Here is a 21,020-nt window from a genome sequence, read left to right on the forward strand (position 1 = left end):
CTACAGGAGTATATTCTTGGTGGTTTCCATAATCCAGCTTCGAACTTCCTCTTCCACTAGTCCATTTTCAAGGACACCATTGACTGTCTTGTTCGAGCTAAAGAAAAGGAATATTGTTAAATATCACAGAGGGGCTTTTCCCTCCCAGAATCCAGCATCCTTATCCTGTGCTGACATTTCATCAATGCAAGAGTTCACTTACCGTATTTTTCGCTCCATAACACACACTTTTTTCCTCCTCAGAAGTGAGGGGAAATGTCTGTGCGTGTTATGGAGCGAATGTGCGCACAGAGCCGGCTGGGCACGCTGGAATGACACGAGCTGGCTTTCCCCGCCCGCCTCCCAGCTGGGAGGCAGCACAGAGCCGGCTGGGTGCGCTGGAACAGCGAGCTGGCCTCCCCCACCCACCTCCCAGCTGGGAGGCGGGCGGGGCGCACAGAGCCAGCTCGCGTCGTTCCAGCGCGAGCCGGCTTTCCCCGCCCCAACGGCCAGCTGGAGGGGGGGCACGTTATGGTCAGGTGCATGCTATGGAACGAAAAATACGGTATCCACTTCCCTGGTTGCCTTTGGTGAGTGAAAATAACAATCACCAAGCGACCAGGGTGTAGCATCTTTGCCCAATGAAAAAGGATTGGGTCTTTTCTCTCAGGCCATCCATGTGCCACAAATAAGCTTAACCTCATTGTGGCAACTGGGCTTGTAAATGTTTCGCCAGGTAAAAGAAACACAAACAAGTGATTGTTAACCCTAATGAAGCCTTTGTCTGTATTACCCATCAACTGCAAATGCAAAGTTAGCCTCAGCAGTAGAGAAAGGTTGTTTATGCATGGGTCGTTTCACTCACATTCATCCCCAGACTGTCTTGGTTGTTCCTTGGAGTTATGCATGAGTTTTCTCTCCGTTAGAGTTGACCTTGCTGCCAGCCCTCACAAACCCCGGATTTTTCGTTCCTATGTTAACGTGATTCTTCCCTCTCCCCTGAGCTCAGCCTGGGTGAAATCCCTGTGCATAAGGCAAAGTGCAGGACACCCAAGCTTGGTCTCTATCACAGAAAGCATGCAGCCAATTACAAAGCAGCGTGTAAAGAGGTGGGGTTTTAAATGCTTCCTGCTTCCTCAGAGCTCTTCCTGAGCAGAAGAAAGGCTTTTTAAAAACAAGGTTTGGATTTCTCCCCCCCTCCCCTTTCAGATTGCTCAGTTTTTTGTTTTTTGTTCTTAAAATGCTTTTTTATGCAGCAATTGGGTTTTGGGGGGGATTTTCTCTCACAGTAAGCTCTACAAAGTAAGCCAATTACAAAGCAGCATTTAAAGGGGTGGGGGCTTGATTTGAGCTTGGAGACTGCTGGTGCATAGCTTCCTAACAGGAAGGAGTGGGTCCAGCGAGCAACGAACCTCAGGTAAAACTCCCATGCATAAATCACCAAATTCAGGTTAACCATTATGCTAAGTACCTCACAGCTAAAGTCCTCTAGCTGGAGCTTTTCTGCAACTGACTGCAGGCTCCATGGTGCTCTTGATGTGTTATCCTGAAGATCTCTGTTCCGGGTTTCGGGAAGGAAGAAGGAGAGGATTCCCCCAATCAACGCCGTACTTCCAAATAGCGCCATCGAAATTGCAGGGTGAATCTCATCCAAAATACTGGCCAATGGGGCAATGATGCCACCGATTCTGGCAGTCATGGAGCACAAACCTAAGCTGGTCTGCCTGATGGGAGGAAGCAAATCACAGAAAGTCATGGCTGAGATTGGGTGGGCATAAAAACCTGGAGTGGGACATGGGGCAGATGCTGACAGCAATGGCATGACCTCACTTCCGAGAAAACACAGAAGTGATGCCATGCCTCTCTAGGAATCACTGGAAACACTATAGACAAAACCCCAGAGTTTTTGGAGATTCCTTGAAAGGACTGGTATCACTTCCAGGGGAAATCCAGATGTGACACCAGACCTCTCTAGGAACTACTGGAAACTCCGTGGTTTTACTAGAGTTTCCAGTGATTCCTAGAAAGGTATGACACTAAATTCTAGGTTTCCTAGAGAGATGTGACACCAATTCCAGGTTTCCCTTGGAAGACATTACACCACAGGCCCAATTGCCATTTTTTAATTTTATTTTTCTCCTGTTGCCACTCTGAGTGGTGATGGGAAATGCTAGCTGGGAGCAGAAGATGCCCTGCCCCCACTGGGACACCGGCAACCCTAGGTGGGCATCCTGACAGAGGAACACACTAGCTCCATGACATACGTACACATCAAGGAGACGTGTTAATCAAGAATATTCCTGATGTGAAACTGACAGGGCAAAATCATAACTGTTCTTGAAAAATGTCTTTAAAACCCACAAAATTTTTATTTGGGGTGTATTTAGGGATGGTAAGCGGGCGGTTGGATGGAAGGCAGCATGGTATAGCTAGCCCAATCTCGGAAGCTAAGCAGGGTCAGCCCTGGTTAGTAATTGGATGGGAGACCACCAAGGAATACCAGGGTTGCTATGCAGAGGAACAGTGCCGGATTTATGTATCAGCTAAACAAGCTATAGCTTAGGGCCCCACTCTCTTGGGGGGGCCCAAAAAATTTAAAGGGAAAAAAACGATGTACATTTCCAAAATATAATATAAAAAAACAAATAAAATAAAACCTACATACAACAACAGTGTTTTGTGTTGCGTAGGCTCCTATGATGTAAGTAATGGGCCCCGCCTGCTAGCCTGCTCCCTAAAATATCACTGCATTATTAAGTTTGTTATGAATAAAAATCATTTTAAGTTAGAGCTTAATAATTATTTCACTATTAATATGCTTCTTCTTAATTGTATTTCAGTTCAACAGTTACTTTGATAAAATACACATTTTGCTATGTGCAAATGGCTTTAGATACCTATTAGGTCCATAAATTACCATATAGCGTATATTCAACACAAAAAAACAGCGACAATTTGTTGTTGACAAAGGACAGCTGGACATATAAAGGGCCCCATTACCTTCAATAGCTTAGGGCCTCATCAAACCTAAATCCGACCCTGCAGAGGAAGGCGCTGGCAAACCACCTCTGTTAGTCTCTTGCCTTGAAAACCCCATAAGGGGTCGCCATACGTCAGCTGCAACTCGACGGCACTTTACACACACACACACACACACACACAGGCAGGCAGTTTCAGCAGGCAAGCACCCTCCAATCCACCAAGCTGCTCCAGAGTGGGCATGTCAGGCACACGCAGCTATGTGCAACGCAATTACCTCACTTCCAGGTTCATCCCCTGGAAGTGCCGTAATCGCGTCTCGCATGGCTGCGCATGCGATCACCCCAGCCCCGCCCCCTAAAGTCTCCCACTGATGGAGAGGGGGGTACCTGACAACCCTAGGTGTATTCACTACCACCCAAGCAGTTCTACATCTGTGGCAACAGAAATGCATGCATGCATGCATGCATCACCACACTCCGAAACCAGGGTGCCAGAATACAATCATATACTGTGAAGGAAACTTCTGTCTTCATTAATCAGTAACCTTGTGGGTTACTGGAAGGGATGGGGGTTCGGTAGGGTTGCCAGGTCCCTCTTCGCCACCGGTGCGAGGTTTTTGGGGCGGAGCCTGAGGAGGACAGGGTTTTCTTCCGGTGAACTGATCTCTATCTGCTGGAGATCAGTTTTAATAGCCGGAGATCTCCAGCTAGTACCTGGAGGTTGGCAACCCTAGGGTTCAGGTATAACCAAGCGGGAAATATATCCAAAAAATATATCCAAAAAATATCCTCACCTGACAATTGTTGGAAATACCTCCACAGAAAACACGTAGGTGGTTGAAAAGGCAGCCCCGATAGCTGCCTTGGCGAAAACAGCCAGCACGGTCCTGGCGACGGGGAAAGCTGGGCAAAGATACACCACAGGGGAAGAAATTAGACATCACCCACAATCACCTTCCTGAAAATCTGCCACCATTTCACATAGGGTTGCCAACCTCCAGGGACTAGCTGGAGAGCTCCTGCTATTACAACTGATCTCCAGCCGATCAATTCACCTGGAGAAAATGGCCGCTTTGGCAATTGGACTCTATGGCCTTGAAGTCCCTTTCCAAACCCCGCCCTCCTCAGGCTCCGCCCCAAAGACCTCTCGCTGGTGGCGAAGAGGGACCTGGCAGCCCTAATTTCACAACCAGAAATGAGAGCCGGTGTGATCCAGTTGTTAAAGTGTAGGACTAGGATCCAGGAGAAACAGGTTCAAATCTCTGCTCAGCTACGAAGGGTTGCCAGCTCCAGGTAGGGAAATACCTGGAGATTTTGGAGGTTGAGCCTGGAGCGGGTGAGGTTTGGGGAAAGAAGGGACCTCAGCAGGGTACAATGCCATACTGTCTACCTTCCAAAGTGGCCATTTTCTCCAGGTAAATTGATCTCTATCGCCTGGAGATCAGTTGTAATCCCAGGAGATCACTAGCCACCACCTGGAGGTTGGCAACCCTAGCTATCTACCACCTTAGGCTACTTCAGGCCACTTATACTTTCTCAACAGGGTGGTTGTGCAGGTGGGATGGAGGAGCAGGGACCAATGTACGCTGCCCTGAGTTCCTTGGAAGAAAGGTAGGGTTGCCAGGTCCCTCACCACTGGCAGGAGTTTTTCGGGGCAGAGCCTGAGAAGGGAGGGGTTTGGGGATGGGAGGGACTTCAATGCCATAGAGTCCAATTGCCAAAGCAGCCTTTTTCTCCAGGTGAACTGATCTCTATCTGCTGGAGATCAGCTGTAATAGTGGCAGATCCCCAGCTAGTACCTGGAGGTTGGCCACCCTTCTAATGTCCCTCAGCTCCCAAGTTTGCCTTTTACTTCAAGGAGAACTATACTTTTTGGAATTGCAGGGATGATGATGCATATGACTCCACTGAGGAGGAGCCAGCCGCCCTGGCATTTCTTTCGCCCCAGCCACTGGAGCAGGAAGATGCAGAACACGCGCACTATTATTTCGACGGCTCCGAACACCAGCTGGGTCATGTAGATGTCCAGGCCGAAGTTCCCAACATGAAAGCTCACTCCATAGTACACCATACTGTCCACAAACCTGAGAGCAAAGCAAAATGCAACTTGGTCTTGAGTTTATTCTTAGGTCGTTTATGCATTGGTACTTTCACTCACATTCACCCCCGATCTGTCTTGGTTGTTCCTTGGAGTTATGCATGACTTTCCCCTCTATTAGAGATGACCCCGCTGCCAGCCCTCACAAATCCCAGACCTTCCCTTTCCTCCGTTAACCCAATTCTTCCCTCTCCCCTGAGCTCAGCCCAGGTGAAATCCCTGTGCATAAGGCAAAGCGCGGGATACCCAAGCTTGGCTTCTATCACAGAAAGCATGCAGCCAATTACAAAGCAGTGTGTAAAGAGGCAGGGATTCAAATGCTTCCTGCTTCCTCAGAGTTCTTCCTGAGCAGAAGAAAGGCTTTTTAAAAACAAGGTTTGGATTTCTCTCCCCCGTTTCAGATTGCTCCCTTTTTTGTTGGTTTCTTCTTAAAACCCTTTTTTATTTGGCAATTGGGTTTGAAGGGGAATTTTATCTCACAGTAAGCACTACAAAGTAAGCCAATTACAAAGCAGCATTTAAAGGGGCAGGGACTTGATTTGAGCTTGGAGTCTGCTGGTGCATAGATTCCCAATAGGAAAGTGTGCTCTAGCGAGCAATGAACCTCAGGTAAAACTCCCACGCATAAGTCACCTTAGTACACTTTAGTGTTGCCAACCTCCAGGTGGTGGCTGGAGATCTCCTGGGATCTCCAGGAAACACAGTTCAGTTCCCCTGGAGAAAATGGCTACTTTGGAGGGTGGAGTCTAGGGCATTATACCCCACTGAAGTCCCTGCCCCCCCAAAGCCTGCCCTCCCTAGACTCCACCCCAAAACTCTTCACGAATTTCTCAGCCCAGAACTGGTAGCCCTAGACTATCCGCATAATAATGAACCATTCCCACGCGAAGGCCTATTATGCATGGGTACCTGGACTCACATTCGCTTCCTGTCTGACTCGGATATTCCTTGGAATTATGCACTTGTTTTCCTTCCACGAGAAATGAAATCGCTGCCAGCCCTAACAATGTCCAGCTCTTCCCAAACCTCTGCTAATCCGACTTTTCCCTCTGAACGTGAGTTCAGCCCGGCTCAAATCTCAGGGCAGATGGGAAAGCAGCAGGAGCAGCCAATCACAAAGCAGCATGTAAAGAGGCGGGGATTCAAGTGCTTCCTGCTACCTTGGAGCTCTTTCTGAGCAAAAAAAAGTGGGGGGCTTTTTAAAAACAAGGCTTGGATTTCTCTCCCCCCCCCTCTTTCAGATTGCTCCATTTTTTGTTTTTTGTTCTTAAAATGCTTTTTTATGCGGCAGTTGGGTTTTCGGGTGATTATCTTTCACAATGAGCACTGTGAAATTAGCCAATTACAGAGCGGCATTTAAAGGGGCGGGACTTGATTTGAGCCGGGGAGGCTGCATTGCATAAATTCCCAATAGGAAAGTGTGCTCTAGCGAGCAACGAACCTCCGGTAAAACTCCCATGCAGAAATGACCAAAGTCATACCAAACATCACGGCGTGGGTTGAACGTAAGGGTTCTGCCCATTCTACAGATACCAACGAACAGCTACAGCAGTAACCCTTCCACACGTTAGCATGGCAGTTTTTAATTGCTACTGACGTAGACTCACCAGACCCATGCCATAATCAAAATAATTTTCCTCAGCTGCGGCTTCCTGAAAATATCCAGAATGCTTCCCGCTTTGCCTTTCTTTTGTGGCGTCAGCTTCAAAAGGTACAAAATGAGAGGGACAAAACATCAGCCACAAACTAAAGGTGTGCAATACAGACCTAACACTATCATTAATAATGATGACCTTGGTATATTTCAGGTCAACAGTTTTCTTAAGAACTTGGCTTTGCCCCTCCCCCTTTTTGCCATCACGTCGCAGCTGACCAAAGGTGACCCTGTGGTAGGGTTGCCAACCTCCCGGTACTAGCTGGAGATCTCCTGCTATTACAACTGATCTCCAGGCCATAGAGATCGGTTCACCTGGAGAAAATGGCCACTTTGGCAATTGGACTCTATGGCATTGAAGTCCCTCCCCTCCCCAAACCCCGCCCTCCTCAGACTCTGCCTCAAAAACCTCCAGCCAGTGGCAAAGCCAGTACCTCATAGGGTTTTCAAGGCAAGGGACGTTCAGAGGTGGTTTGCCATAGTGTGCCTCTGCATAGCAATCTCGGTATTCCTTGGCGGTCTCCCATCCAAATACTAACCAGGGTCAACCCTGCTTAGCTTCCAAGATCTGACGAGAACTGACAAGATAGCCCGGGCTATCCAGGTCAGTAAAACACACAAAAAAGAAGAATGCCCCAAACCAACAAAACCCTACTTAGCACCTCACACAGGCCTCCCCCAAAACTACGTTTCTTCTGTCCCAAATCTTGTTTGGAAAATGAGCGTTAGAAATCTCAGCCTTTGACACCTGATGGAGCAGTTCTTCTGGGAAATTGCGCTTATTCATCCGTGCCGCCCTTTGGATCTCCTTTCTTGCTGCTTCCACCTTCCCTTTTGTCAGAAGCCACCGCGCCGATCTGGGAAGGGCCCTGGAAAGGAGAGGACAAGTTGATTAGTTTGCTGTGTCCTTCAGGGCCACTAGCCTTGTGAAGGGAATCTTGGCAGTTGCCGGATCGCCCAGGACAACGGCAAAGTATGGAGAGAGTGGACAGGGAGAAGCTTTTCTCCCTCTCTCGTGATACTAGGACGCGGGGTCATCTGCTGAAGCTGGAGGGCGAGAGATTCAAAACAGGTAAAAGGAAGTATTTCTTCACATAATGCATAGCTAAAGTGTGGAACTCCCTGACCCAGGATGTGGTGATGGCTTCCGATTTGCGAGGCTTGAAGAGGTAGGGTGGCCAGGTCCTTCTTCGGTGCTGGTGGGAGGTTTTCGGGGTGGAGCCTGAGGAGGATGGGGTTTGGGGAGGGGAGGGGCTTCAATGCAATACAGTCCAATTGCCAAAGCAGCCATTTTCTCCAGGTGAACTAATCTCTATCGGCTGGAGATAAGTTAATAGCAGGAGATCTCCAGCTAGTACCTGGGGTTGGCAACCCTATTAAGAGGGGCGTGGACATGTTCATGGAGGAGAGGGCTATTCATGGCTACTAAAAAAAATGGATAGTAGTCATGATGCATACCTGTTCTCTCCAGGATCAGAGGAGCAGGCCTATTCTATTACGCGCTGGGAAACACAGGCAGGATACTACTGCAGTCGTCTTGTTTGGGGGCTTCCTAGAGGCCCCTGGTTGGCCACTGTGTGAACAGACTGCTGGACTTGATGGACCTTGGTCTGATCCAGCATGGCTTTTCTTATGTTCATATGGGTCCAACGCTCCTAATCCCCAGTACGGGACTGGAGACCTCCCAGAATGACAACTGATCTCCAGACTACAGAGGCCGGTTTCCCAAAAACCTCCCGGCGGAGGAGAGGGGGGACTTGGCGACCCTAGCAGTTGGGGGGAAATGCCAGGGAAATTGGGTTGGCATCATCATTGCCCTGACAGCATGAAGATACTTCCGGCATGAGTTGGGACCGAGTTTGGAGTATGAATTTGGGGTGAATGCTGGAGAGTCTCCCCAGGGCAATGATGTCACTTCCTGTTCATGACGGAAGTGATGTCATGGCATTGGCATGTCACCAAAAAGGTAAGCACCTGCCCCTTGCAGTGTCCTGCTGGGTGGCAACTGTGGTCTGGCAACTCTTTGCTGTTAAGACCAGATGTTAAAACTGAGTTGATTCCCCACTCCTCCACATGAGCGGCGGACTCTAATCTGGTGAACCGGGTTGGTTTCCCCACTCTTCCACATGCAGCCTTCTGCGTGGCCTTGGGATAGTCACAGTTCTCTCAGAGAGTTCTCAGCCCCACCTACCACACAAGGTGTGGGGAGGGAAAAGGGTGGAGATTGTAAGCCGCATTGAGACTCCTTAAAGGTATAGAAAAGTGGGGTCCAAAAACCAACTCTTCTTCTTCGTCTACTGACAGTCACAGGGAGAGCCAAGAAACTGAGATGTGCAATGGAGATGATCGGTTCAACTAGGGTTGCCAAGTACCCAGTGGTGGCAGGTAAAAACCCGCCAATCCACCAGGCTGCCCACTGACCAGATGAGGGCTGTCGGGCTCCACGTGCACGGGCGTACGCACAATGAGCCTACGTGCACGCTCTAGCAACTTCGACGGAAACTCTATGGTTTCCACAGAGTTTCAGCCGAGATTCATAGAGCATCCGCATCACTTCCAAGTAAACTGGAAGTGACGTAGATGTGCGGATGCGTGGGAGCATCGTGTCAGGCATGCGCGTGCACCGCCCGCTTCAAGAAACCTGCCCATGGACCAAGAGGACCTGGTAAGCCTATATTCAACCCACTGGCCAGCTTCCGAGATTTCACCTGGCACTGTATACATACTTCCCATTTTCACAGCAATAAGGAACTTTTAAGTTAAAAGACGGCTTTGAATCTCAGAGTCAGGTAGATCAAATTCTGTGATTGCACAGAATCACAGAATATATGCAGCCCAGAACCACAGAATATGCTCGTCCCCTCCATACCTAATTATAATCACTTATAATTACGTCTAGTCACCCATTGCCACTGTATTTAATCACACCTCAAACTCAGCCCCAACAAATTCTCCATCGGATACTTTGGTACACTCACCACACATAAAAAAAGAGACAGAACGCAGGAGCAGAGCCGACAATCTGATAGCGCCTCCAGTCCCGAATGCCGTACGCCAAGCCGGCCAAGGCCATTTGCCCCACAGCATGGAAGCACTGAGGAATAATAATTGCAATGGCGCGGTAGGATACCCCGACCCACTCAGAAGCTAGAAGGGTTTGGAGAAGATTATAAACTCTAAGAACATAAAGACATGACAGTTTGCAACCAAGAGTGTTATTTTGAATGAATAACTGGGCTTAGAAGGGTGTCACTTTGCTTAGGAACACGCTGTAAATAGTAAGTCAGGGGTCCCAAAAATGATGCCCGTGGGCACGATGCCTCCCGACAACACTTTTCCTGGTGCCCGCCAAGTGTTTTTAGAAAGTGGGCCTTTGGTCAGCTGCAGGTGTAGCAAAACATCCAACTGCACTATGGGAGCAGCTGGATTTTACTCTGGTCCTTTACTTCCCTGGCTGATGAGAAATCTCCACTTACGTGTGCCATTATCTGAATCAGGAATATCAGCTGAAGCAAGAAGAGCTAATGTGGGGTGGTGGTTAGAGTGTCAGACAGGGATCTTGCTGGACCCACACTTTCCTGTCGGGAATCTATGCGCCAGCAGTCTCTAAGCTCAAATAAAGTCCCTGCCCCTTTAAATGCTGCTTTGTAATTGGCTTCCTTTGTCGTGCGTAAAGGTAATGGTAAAGGTCCCCTGTGCAAGCACCGGGTCATTCCTGACCCATGGGGTGACAATACATCCCGACGTTTTCTAGGCAGACTTTGTTCACGGGGTGGTTTGCCAGTGCCTTCCCCAACCATCTTCCCTTTACCTCCAGCAAGCTGGGTACTCATTTGACCGACCTCGGAAGGATGGAAGGCTGAGTCAACCTTGAGCCGGCTACCTGAAACCGACTTCCGTCGGGATCAAACTCAGGTCGTGAGCAGAGCTTGGACTGCAGTACTGCAGCTTACCACTCTGCACCACAGGTTTACTGTGAGAGAAAAACCACCCCCAAACCCAATTACTGCATAAAAAAGCATCTTAAGAACAAAAAACAAAAAACTGAGCAATCTGAAAGGAAGGGGGGGGGGAGAAATCCAAGCCTCGGTTTTAAAAAGCTTTTCTTCTGCTAGGAAAGAGCTCCCAGGAAGCATTTGAACCCCCGCCCCTTGACATGTTGCTCTGTAATTGGCTGTGAGGGAAACCGAGCTTCTGTGTCCCACACTTTGCCTTCTGCATGGAGATTTCACCCGGGCTGAGCTCAGGGGAGAGGGAAGAATCGGGTTAACAGAGGAAGTCCTGGGATTTGTGAGGGCTGGCAGAGAGGTCATCTCTAATGGATGGAAAACTCATGAGTTAACCCCAAGGAACAACCGAGACAGACCAGGGACAAACATAAGTGAAAGTACCCATGCATAAATGACCTAACACTCCTGCATCTCAGGAGACTTGATAATCCTTAATTCCATATGTTAGTAATATGGCAGTTTACAATCCTTCACATGAGGTAGAATGCTTCACCTTGCTTTGGGCAGGGCTGACGGCAGAGCAGAATGATTTAAGTTTCCAACCTTTTCAGTGAAACCAGTGCTAACTTGAAACTGTATATGTTTGGGATGGAAGATTTTTAAAAGCAGCAAAAGAAAACAAATTGGATTCTCAGAGGCTGTCCCTTTTGAATGCAAGGCCGACCCCTTCCCAAAGAAGCTCAGGTATGGGAAGTCTTACCTAAAGCCGCCATGCTTATACAAATGCCAGCAAAAGCGGAGCCCACAACGAACCTCAAGGCGATGTAGACGTACAAATTGGGTGCAAAGGCTGCCCCGACGCCAAAGGAGCCCTTCAACAGAAGGGTGAGCAAGATTGTGCTTTTGCTCCCAATCCTGCGGGGAAGAAAATGCAAAGCACTCCATAAAGGAAGGTCAACACGGGCCTCAACTCGTCATTACCACTGGGTTGCCAGGTCCCTCTTTGCCACTGGCAGGAGGTTTTGGGGACGGAGCCTGAGGAGGGCGGGGTTTGAGGAGGGGAGGGACTTCAATGCCATAGAGTCCAATTGCAAAAGGTCAGTTGTAATAGCAGGAGATCTCCAGCTAGTACCTGGAGGTTGGCAAGCCTACTCATTACGGGGTCACAAGTGCAGAGGACCAATGGCTGCTTTTCAGCTTCAGACAGTGGTTATTTAGTGCCCTAGAGTTGGAAAGAGTTTTAAGGCCTTTGTCTAGTCCCACCCCACTACACGGTACAGGAAATCCACACTGGAACGTACCTGAAAAATGTCAGTCCACCCTGTGGGGAGGGGCCATGGCTCAGTGGTAGAGCATCTGCTTGGCATGCAAAAGGTCCCAGGTTCAATCCCCGGCATCTCCAGTTAAAGGGACTAGGCAAGTAGGTGATGGGAAAGACCTCCGCCTGAGACCCTGGAGAGCCGCGGCTGGTCTGAGTAGACAATACTGACTTTGATGGACCAGGGGTCTGATTCAGTATAAGGCAGCTTCATGTGTTCAATGCAGTCTTAGGAAGTTTTAAGGGGAGGAGCTGGGTCTCAGTGGCAGAGCATCTGCTTGGCATGCAGAAGGTCCCAGGTTCTATCCCCGGCGTCGCCAGTTAAAGGGACTAGGCAAACAGGTGATGGGAAAGACCTCTGCCTGAGACACTGGAGAGCTGCTGCCGGTCTGAGTAGAAAATACTGACTTTGATGGACCAGGGGTCTGATTCAGTAGAAGGCAGCTTCATGTGTTCATGTGCTTATGCACTTCCATTGAGCAGCACTGTGTGAGGGTATGATTTGCTGCAGAAAAGCTGCCTGCCTCCACATCACCCTCTGCCAAAGCCGCTGTGCCCTCTGAAAAGCAGACTGCTCAGCTTTTCAGGCCAATGCACCCTGCTCTCGGACCAATTACAATTAGGGTTGCCAGGTCCCTCATCGCCACCGGCTGGAGGTTTTTAGGTGGAGCCTGAGGAGGGAGGGGTTGGGGATGGACATCAGTGCCATAGAGTCCAATGGCCAAAGCGGCCATTCTCTCCAGGGGAACTGATCTTTATCGGCTGGAGATCAGTTGTAATCGCGGGAGATCTCCAGCTAGGACCTGGAGGCTGGCCACCCTAATTACGATGCTTGTGGCAGAACAACTAGGGAAACGGGGAGGAGACATAACCCACTGAAAGCGCTACCATGAAACCCCCGGGGGTGGGGAAAGCACAGCCAGGTCGCCACAGAGACGCGCATCGACTCACCGGTCACTCAGGAACCCGAAGACCAGAGCTCCAATGAGGATGCCCGCCATGAAAATGGACTGAGAGATGTCGCCCAAGTACTTTCGTTCACAGACCAAGTTAAACTGAAGGGGAAAGAAGAACACATGCTCCTTTCATCGAGCCGCCTGTCAGCACCAACATTATATTTCCCTTCTGCATACAGCAGCGCCACATACTCCCTTTCCTCAGCTTTAGCTTTTCCTTTTTTTATTGTGAGACATTCCGCGTAACGTGCATCATTATCATTATAAACCCCTACTGCCTAGACCAGGGGTGTCGAACGTAAGGCCTGAGGGCTGGATCTGGCCCCTTGAGAGCTCTTATCCAGCCCACAAGCCAATTGAGGCAGCCCCCCCTCAATCTGGGATGGTGAGGCATGGCCTGGCCAAGTGACATTTATGTCATATCCGTCCCTCGTAATGATGGAGATCAACACCCCTGACCTAGACCACCGGAGCTTACCCTCAGTCAGAAGATCAGTATAGGGTTGTCAGGTCCCTCTTTGCCACCAGCCGAAGGTTTTTGGGGTGGAGCCTGAGGAGGGCAGGGTTTGGGGAGGGGAGGGTCTTCAATGCCAATTGCCAAAGCAGCCATTTTCTCCAGGTGAACTGATCTCTATCGGCTGGAGATCAGTTGTAATAGCAGGAGATCTCCATCTAGTACTTGGAGGTTGGCAACCCTAGACAGAACTGAAGTAGAATCATAGAGCTAGAAGGGGCCATAGAGGCCATCTAGTCCAACTCCCTGCTCAATGCAGGATCAGCCTAGAGCATCCCTGACAAGTGTTTGTCCAGCCTCTGCTTAAAGACTTCCAGAGAGGGGGAGCTCATCACCTCCCTAGGTAGCCGATTCCACTATTGAACAAGTCTTACTGTAAAAAAAAAAAATCCTAATATCCAGTCGGTACCTTTCCACCTGTAATTTAAACCCATTATTGCGAGTCCTCTGCTGCCAACAGGAACAGCTCCCTGCCCTCCACTAAGCGACAGCCCTTCAAATACTGAAAGAGCAATCATGTCCCCCCTCAGCCTTCTCTTCTCCAGACTAAACATTCTCAACTCCCTCGGTCTTTCCTCACGGGGCTTGGTCTCCAGGCCTCTGATCATCCTCGTCGCTCTCCTCTGCACCCACCCCATTCTGTCCACGACCTTTTTGAAGGTAGGTAGACTGAAGCTCACATGCAGGATAAGGCAGTTTCTTACATGAACAACAAATGTAAAGAACAAACCTCGGTTAGCAGCGTTGGCTGTAGCCCTTCAGGATACACCCAACCGTCTCTGCATTTTTCCGTAGAATTAAGTTGGATCGACTGAAGACTCCCTTGCACAGGAGTGAACATACGGCACTTCTCGAGAGAGCCATCTGGTCTCCTGGGAATTGTCAAGTTCAGCTCCTGGTCTTTGGTCAGGTTCAAGCCAAACTTGCGGATCCAACTTGTGTTGCAATAGTGAGGGACATCCTTAACGATGAACGCTTGGCCAAACAAGTGAAAGGCAGTGAGGATGTTTGGGATGCAGAGAAGGAACACCAGCAGCTTCTGGAACCTCCCAAATTCCCCGATCACCTTCAAGATGTCTCCAAATTCCATCCCTTTGGCTTCACCGGTGACTGACATCTTTGTCACACCTGAAGGCCGAAATTAATATTGAAACACAATAGGGTCGGCAAAAAAATAATCAGAAAGGACAATAAAACCAGATTTTATTCTATATTCAATGTAGGAAACCCATCCTATCACAGTAGCTGACAAGAGATCTATAGCGTGGCCACACTCGGGATACTGGGTTGGATCACTGGGTGGGATGGATCTAGCCAGGTTTTTACTGAATATTGCCCTGTTATTTTCCTTCTTGCAGCCCCCATCCCATTTATCTTTTGTCCATGCAGGTCCCGTGATTTTTCATCATAGCATTTCTGATTCCCTTGATGGGAAAAGCTGGTTGGAGCCAACCCACAGGGTAGACTTAAAGTTGCTGAATCTAAAAAAAAAACATATTGCAGAACTGGGGAAAGTGCAGAAGACAACAGCCATGATGATCAAGGGGCTGGAACTCCTTTTCTATTAGGAAAGGCTGAAGAATCTAGGGTTTTCCAATTGATGAGTGGAAAGAGTCTGAATCAAGATTGAGCTTGAACCTGTAAAACGCTTAGACATTTGAGTCCTGGGAGTATGAGTGGGAAGAGTAATGAGAGAGCTTTATAAAATTATCCAAGAGAGAGAGAGAGAAGGTTTGCCATCAGAAAGCAGAGGTCTGAGGAGTTGAACTATGCCTTCAAAGCATGTAATGGCATCAGAGTCATCCTGCATTAGTTCTTCATTTATCTATGTTAAGAATTCAGCATATGCTGTGATTCCACACTCATTCATCCCCATACCAGCTGAACTCCACGAAGTAAGTCCTGAATCAAATTTGACTTACATCACACTAAACAATATGCTCACGGGTTGCAGGCTCAAGAGCTTTCCTGCACTGAACCTGAGGAACGGGTGTCCCACGACAACTTGAGCTGTGAGCTGGGAAGTACCAGATTTGAATCTCTGCTCAGCCATAACCTTGCTGGGTGGACTTATGAAAGCCACTATGCCTGACTGCCTCATTTCCCCCACTATAAATACGAAGATAAAAACTGGCCTAACTTACAGTAGGGCTACCGAATTATCAAGAAAATGGGCGTGAAACACCTTATTGCAGCAGAACATTCACATATATACCTTGGAGCTTTGCAAGGGCATCCAACAGAAAGAAGCCGCCCGGAAGACTTGGATGGCAGTTACTGGCAGTTGCAGAGAGTGTGACCCCATATCTTGGTTTTTCTGAGCAAGAAGTAAAACTTATGTTGTCCTAATAAACGGATGACAGTCGTCAATGAGAAATACTTTCATCTGGGTGAGCTGGCTGCTGAAGCAGGTCAGAAAACTACATTGCGCAGGTGGCAGAAAATGTGATCCAAGGAAACAGCAGACGGCAGCAGAGAATAAGATAGTGGGTGACATACCATTCCTCAGCATCTAAAGATGGTAGGCCAGGACCAGAGCTTAGGGTTGCCCGGTCCCTCTTCGCTACTGGCAGGAGGTTTTAGGGGCGGAGCCTAAGGAGGGCGGGGTGTGGAGAGGGGAGGGACTTCAGTGCCATAGAGTCCAATGGCCAAAGTGGCCATTTTTCCCAGGGGAACTGATCTCTATCGGCTGGAGATCACTTGTAATAGCGGGAGATCTCCTGCTACTACCTGGAGGTTGGTGACCATACCAGAGCTGGATTTATGCACAAGCTATGTAATCTAGGGTTGCCGAATGCCAACCTCCAGGTGGTGGAGGAAAAAAAGGCACCACTGTACCAATATCAAAACATAAGGAACTTAGTAGAGGAGCGAAACATACAACAAGGTGCAAACCTGAAAACTTTAAATGCTACAAAAATTCACAAGAATAACAAGGTGACTATATGAATACACCAACAGTAAGAACTGTTGGTGTATTCATATAGACGCCTTGTTATTCTTGTGAATTTTTGTAGCATATAAAGTTTGCACTTTTGCACCTTGTTGTATGTTTTGCTCCTGTACTAACCTCCAGGTGGTGGCTGGAGATCTCCCACTATTACAACCGATCTCCAGGTGACAGAGATCGGTTCCCCTGGAGAAAATGGCTGCTTTGGCAATTGGACTCTTTGCCATTGAAGTCCCTCCCCTCTCCAAACCCTGCCCTCCTCAGGCCCCACCCCTAAAATCTCCAGGTATTTCCCAACCTGGAGCTGGCAACCCTAATGTAAGCTACAGTTTAGGACCTCAGATTATGAGTGGCCTCTAAATTTAAAAAAGCCTACTCAATTGTCATTTTTGTAATGCTATGGAGCCCCTCAGTCTCAGCATGTGTTAATGCAGTATTAGCTAAGACACCATCTTTTATGTCTGAACCATTTCCAGGTTCTGAGAAAGAACTGGGCATTTTTGAATTTACTGTCAGGATAAGCCTCTGGGATAGTAAGAAGAAAGCAGATTTCCTAGTGGGTAGCCGTGTTAGTCTGTTTGCAGTAGTCAAAAAGGGCAAGAGTCCAGTAGCACCTTAAAGACTAACAAAAATATTTTCTGGTAGGGTATGAGCTTTCGTGAGCCACAGCTCACTTCTTCAGATACAGCTAGAATGTGAATCCATTGGTCTTTAAGTAGAGGAACAGTATGTAAATGTGATTTCCTAGTAGAGGTGCCAGCTCTGGGTTGGAAAACTCCTGGAGATTTGGAGGTAGAGTAGCGTTGCCAGGTCTGGGTTGAGAAATACCTGGAGATTAAGGGGTGGAACCTGGGGACGGTGGGGTTTAGGGTGGGGAGGGACCTCAGCGGGTATAATGCTATAGAGTCCTCCTTCCAAAGCAGCCATTCTCTCCAAGGGAACTGAGTTCGGGATCCTGGAGATAGGGCTGCCAACCTCCAGGTAGTTGCTGGAGATCTTCCGGTATTACAACTGATCTCCAGGCGACAGAGATCAGTTCACCTGGGGGGAAAAACTGACTGCTTTGAAAGGTGGTGAGGGAGACACATGTTCGCCTATGGCAAAATAATGCAAACATATATAAGTATATATACTAAGCTTTGCTTTTAGATAATTATTAGTTAAACTCCTGTTGGGAGATCCCGGGAGAAGAGAGAATAGGAAGCTGGAAACAGGCTAAAAAAGCAACTGCAGCTGTCTCAATGCGAAACCAGTCTTTTGTAACTTCTCCTTGTGGTTAGGCGCATGGCATTCTGTTTGTCGCAAACCAGCACCTGACAAGCGATAATATTAGAATTGCACATTTAGTCAAGAGGTAAATGATTTACAAAGCCTTAAAATACACGCTAACTTCAAATCATATAAAAGAACTCAGCATGCCATTATAGCATGTACTTTAGATTAAGTGTTAGAAAACATTGATAAGTATGATAACCAACACAGAGAAGAGTGAGAGTGTCTTAAAAACTCTAACGCTTCCCAGGGGTAATTTGATTTGGCAGTCCTCTGCTATGCGTTTCTGTATAGGATTTCATATCTCACACTGGTCTTAGGACAGCAAAAGTGGTGGCAGCTGAAATCAGAAAGAGAACTTTCAAGACTTGTGTAAAACAGAGGTCTCTCTAGATGCTGCTAACTGCTAACATCCAGATCAGGAGTGAGAATCCATGTACCACACCTAAGCCAGACCTTACATCAAGGTGAAAGGTTCAAGGTCTACAGTCCACAATAGCCATGCGGATTAGTTTTGGATTCCACATGTTAACAGATCACTTCAGGATACAATGGTTCCACATTAACATACCACACCCTCATTAGCACATTATCTTGATACTTACAGGACAATGATTAGCACATTACCTTTAATACTTTGCAGGACAATGACTCAGCTCAAACTCAACCCCCTTCTGACTATATATTACTCTTCCTACACACTTGACACTGAGAGACACTGTCCTTCAGTGTTACTCCTCTGAAGATGCCTGCCACAGCTGCTGGCGAAATGTCAGGAAAGAAAATACCAAGACCACGGTCACACAGCCCGGATAGCCTACAAGAACCAATGAACTCTGACCGTGAAAGCCTTCGACAATATTAAGAAGAAGAAGAGTTGGTTTTTATATGCATACTTTCTCTACCAGTTAAGGGAGACTCAAACCGGCTTACAATCACCTTCCCTTCCCCTCCCCATAACAGACACCCTGTGAGGTGGGTGAAGCTGAAAGTGTGTGACTAGCCCAAGGTCACCCAGCTGGCTTTGTGTGGAGGAGTGGGGAAACAAATCCAGTTCACCAGATTAGGCCCTGCCACTCATGCGGAGGAGTGGGGAATCAAACCCGGTTCTCCAGATCAGATTCCACCACTCCAAACCACCGCTCTTAACCACTACACCACAATGGTAAGACCGTTGAGTAAAATCATACCGTCCCCAACAATTCCTAGAGCTATGTATTTATTATATAAAACATTTCTATGCCACATTTCCACCCAATCAGGGCTCACAAGGAGATGAAAGCTTTTATCACTTCCAGTAAGAATTTCTGGTAAGTACACAAGGATGCATTTTTTATTTTCCTCTCGCTGCTACTCGATGCTGTGCGTCCTCCCAACCCTTCAGTCGTGGGCAATGTGACCTGGGGGTATGGAATCCCCTGCACCCACCAGGGTCTTGGCAGTCCTAAGAAGAACTGATCTCTGTCACCTGGAGATCAGTGGTAATTCGGGGAGATATCCAGGCCCCATCTGGAGGCTGGCAACCCCATTTCCTAGCGATGTTTCGAAAAGGGAGAGTGTGCCATGGAGTTTCTGTTCTATTTATATGGACATGGACATTCACCTGGTTAAAAAGGAACAAAACAGAATTATATTTTAAAAACAAATTTATTGTGGAATCTCCAATAGAAACATAGCATAAATATTGCATTAAGTTAGCTCTAGATATACCTCCTTCCTCCTCAGTAATTAGAGCTTATAATATATAATCCTGATCAACAACATGAAAAATTCAGTCTTTGGTGGAAACTGTAGTATCCTTTGGCGGTAGCAGAAAAAATGGGACAGTCTCATAGAAAATTCTACTGTTTTGTTGATTATTGAAATGTGGAATTTTTGTTTTACAAAATGTTTGTAATATGCACAGAGTGGGACTTCAGAGTGGGACTTCTCCGCCTCTCTTCCAGCTTATTGTAGCTCACTGAGATCTGTGAAACTCTGCTTTGGTGGTTAATTGCCCCTCAATATTTTAGGCACTCAATGGTCTCATTTTCCTTTTGCTGAATCCTTTTCCAGCTTACCAAAACCTCCTAGAACTTCACTGCCTGAGACAGATCATAGAATCATAGAATCAAAGAGTTAGAAGGGATCACTAGGGTCATCTAGTCCAACCCCGTGCACAATGCAGGAAATTCACAACTACCTCCCCCACACACACCCAGTGACCCCTACTCTATGCCCAGAAGATGGCCAAGGTGCCCTCCCTCTCATGATCTGCCTAAGGTCATAGAATCAGCATTACTGACAGATGGCCATCTAGCCTCTGCTTAAAAACCTCTAGGGAAGGAGAGCTCACCACAACCCGAGGAAACCTGTTCCACTGAGGAAGCTCTCTGTTAGAAAGTTCTTCCTAATGTTTAGACAGAAATGCTTTCGATTTAATTTCAACCTGTTGGTTCTGGTCCGGCCTGCTGGGGCAACAGAAAACAACTTGGCACCATCCTCTGTATGACAGCCCTTCAAGTACTTGAAGATGGTTATCATATCACCTCTCAGTCTTCTCCTCTCCTGGCTAAACATACCCAGCTCCTTCAACCTTTCCTTATAAGACTTGGTCTCTAGACCCCTCACCATCTTTGTTGCCCTCCTCTTGACATGTTCCAGCTTGTCTACATCCTTCCTAAATTATGGTGTCCAAACCTCAACACAATACTCCAGGTGAGGTCTAACCAAGGCAGAGTATTGCAATACCATCACTTCGCGTGATCTGGACACTGTACTTCTGTTGATACAGCCCACCACCTCCTGAGGAAGCCTGTTTCACAGAGGAACTGCTCTAACTGTTAGAAAGTTAGAAATATAATAATGTCTCCATGGCACCTAGTAGCCTGGTACTGTTCCTCTTTGGAGGGGAAGAGCTTCCTCTGACATTATCCAAAATGGCACTTGGTCCTTACAGGCAGCATTACATTGTTCAAGATCCAAGATGATATCTTGTTTGAAATATCTCTTGTCTATAATTACAAATATTTGGATTATACAATTCACTGTTAGCCACTGCCACATCTATTGGCCAGAGCTTCCTAGGTCAACCATATATGTGTAGTTAGGCTCTCACAGACGCCACTGAAATGAAGTATTAAGATGAAAGAGCCACTTGTGGTGATCTTGTAACTTGAAATCAGATTATGTTTAGGGAACAGCTGAACTTTTGATGGGGGATTACAGAAGAATGATCATCTCCTATGGTTTGGAACCAACATACCTGAAGAGTGGCTACTAGGGCTGTGCACCAATTTTTTCCGGTATTTTTTGGGTTTGGATTTAAAAAACCCGGAAATGTTTGGAAAATCTCCCAAAAAGCCAAAT

At 47.6% G+C, this 21,020-nt stretch overlaps 1 protein-coding gene across 1 annotated transcript; it reads right to left on the reverse strand.

The window, feature by feature from the left end:
• On the reverse strand, positions 1-14,567 carry LOC130484229 (solute carrier family 22 member 13-like). The gene is made up of 10 exons (XM_056857130.1): positions 14,181-14,567; positions 12,932-13,035; positions 11,423-11,577; positions 9,691-9,859; positions 7,461-7,581; positions 6,666-6,760; positions 4,830-5,044; positions 3,755-3,863; positions 1,494-1,703; positions 1-97 (listed from the first exon to the last, which is right to left on the reverse strand). The coding sequence occupies exons 1-10, from the start codon at positions 14,565-14,567 to the stop codon at positions 1-3; spliced, it is 1,662 nt and encodes a 553-aa protein (XP_056713108.1).
• Positions 14,568-21,020: the final 6,453 nt, after the last annotated feature.

The sequence above is a fragment of the Euleptes europaea genome, chromosome 11 (assembly GCF_029931775.1).
Source record: "Euleptes europaea isolate rEulEur1 chromosome 11, rEulEur1.hap1, whole genome shotgun sequence".
Taxonomy (NCBI): domain Eukaryota; kingdom Metazoa; phylum Chordata; class Lepidosauria; order Squamata; family Sphaerodactylidae; genus Euleptes; species Euleptes europaea.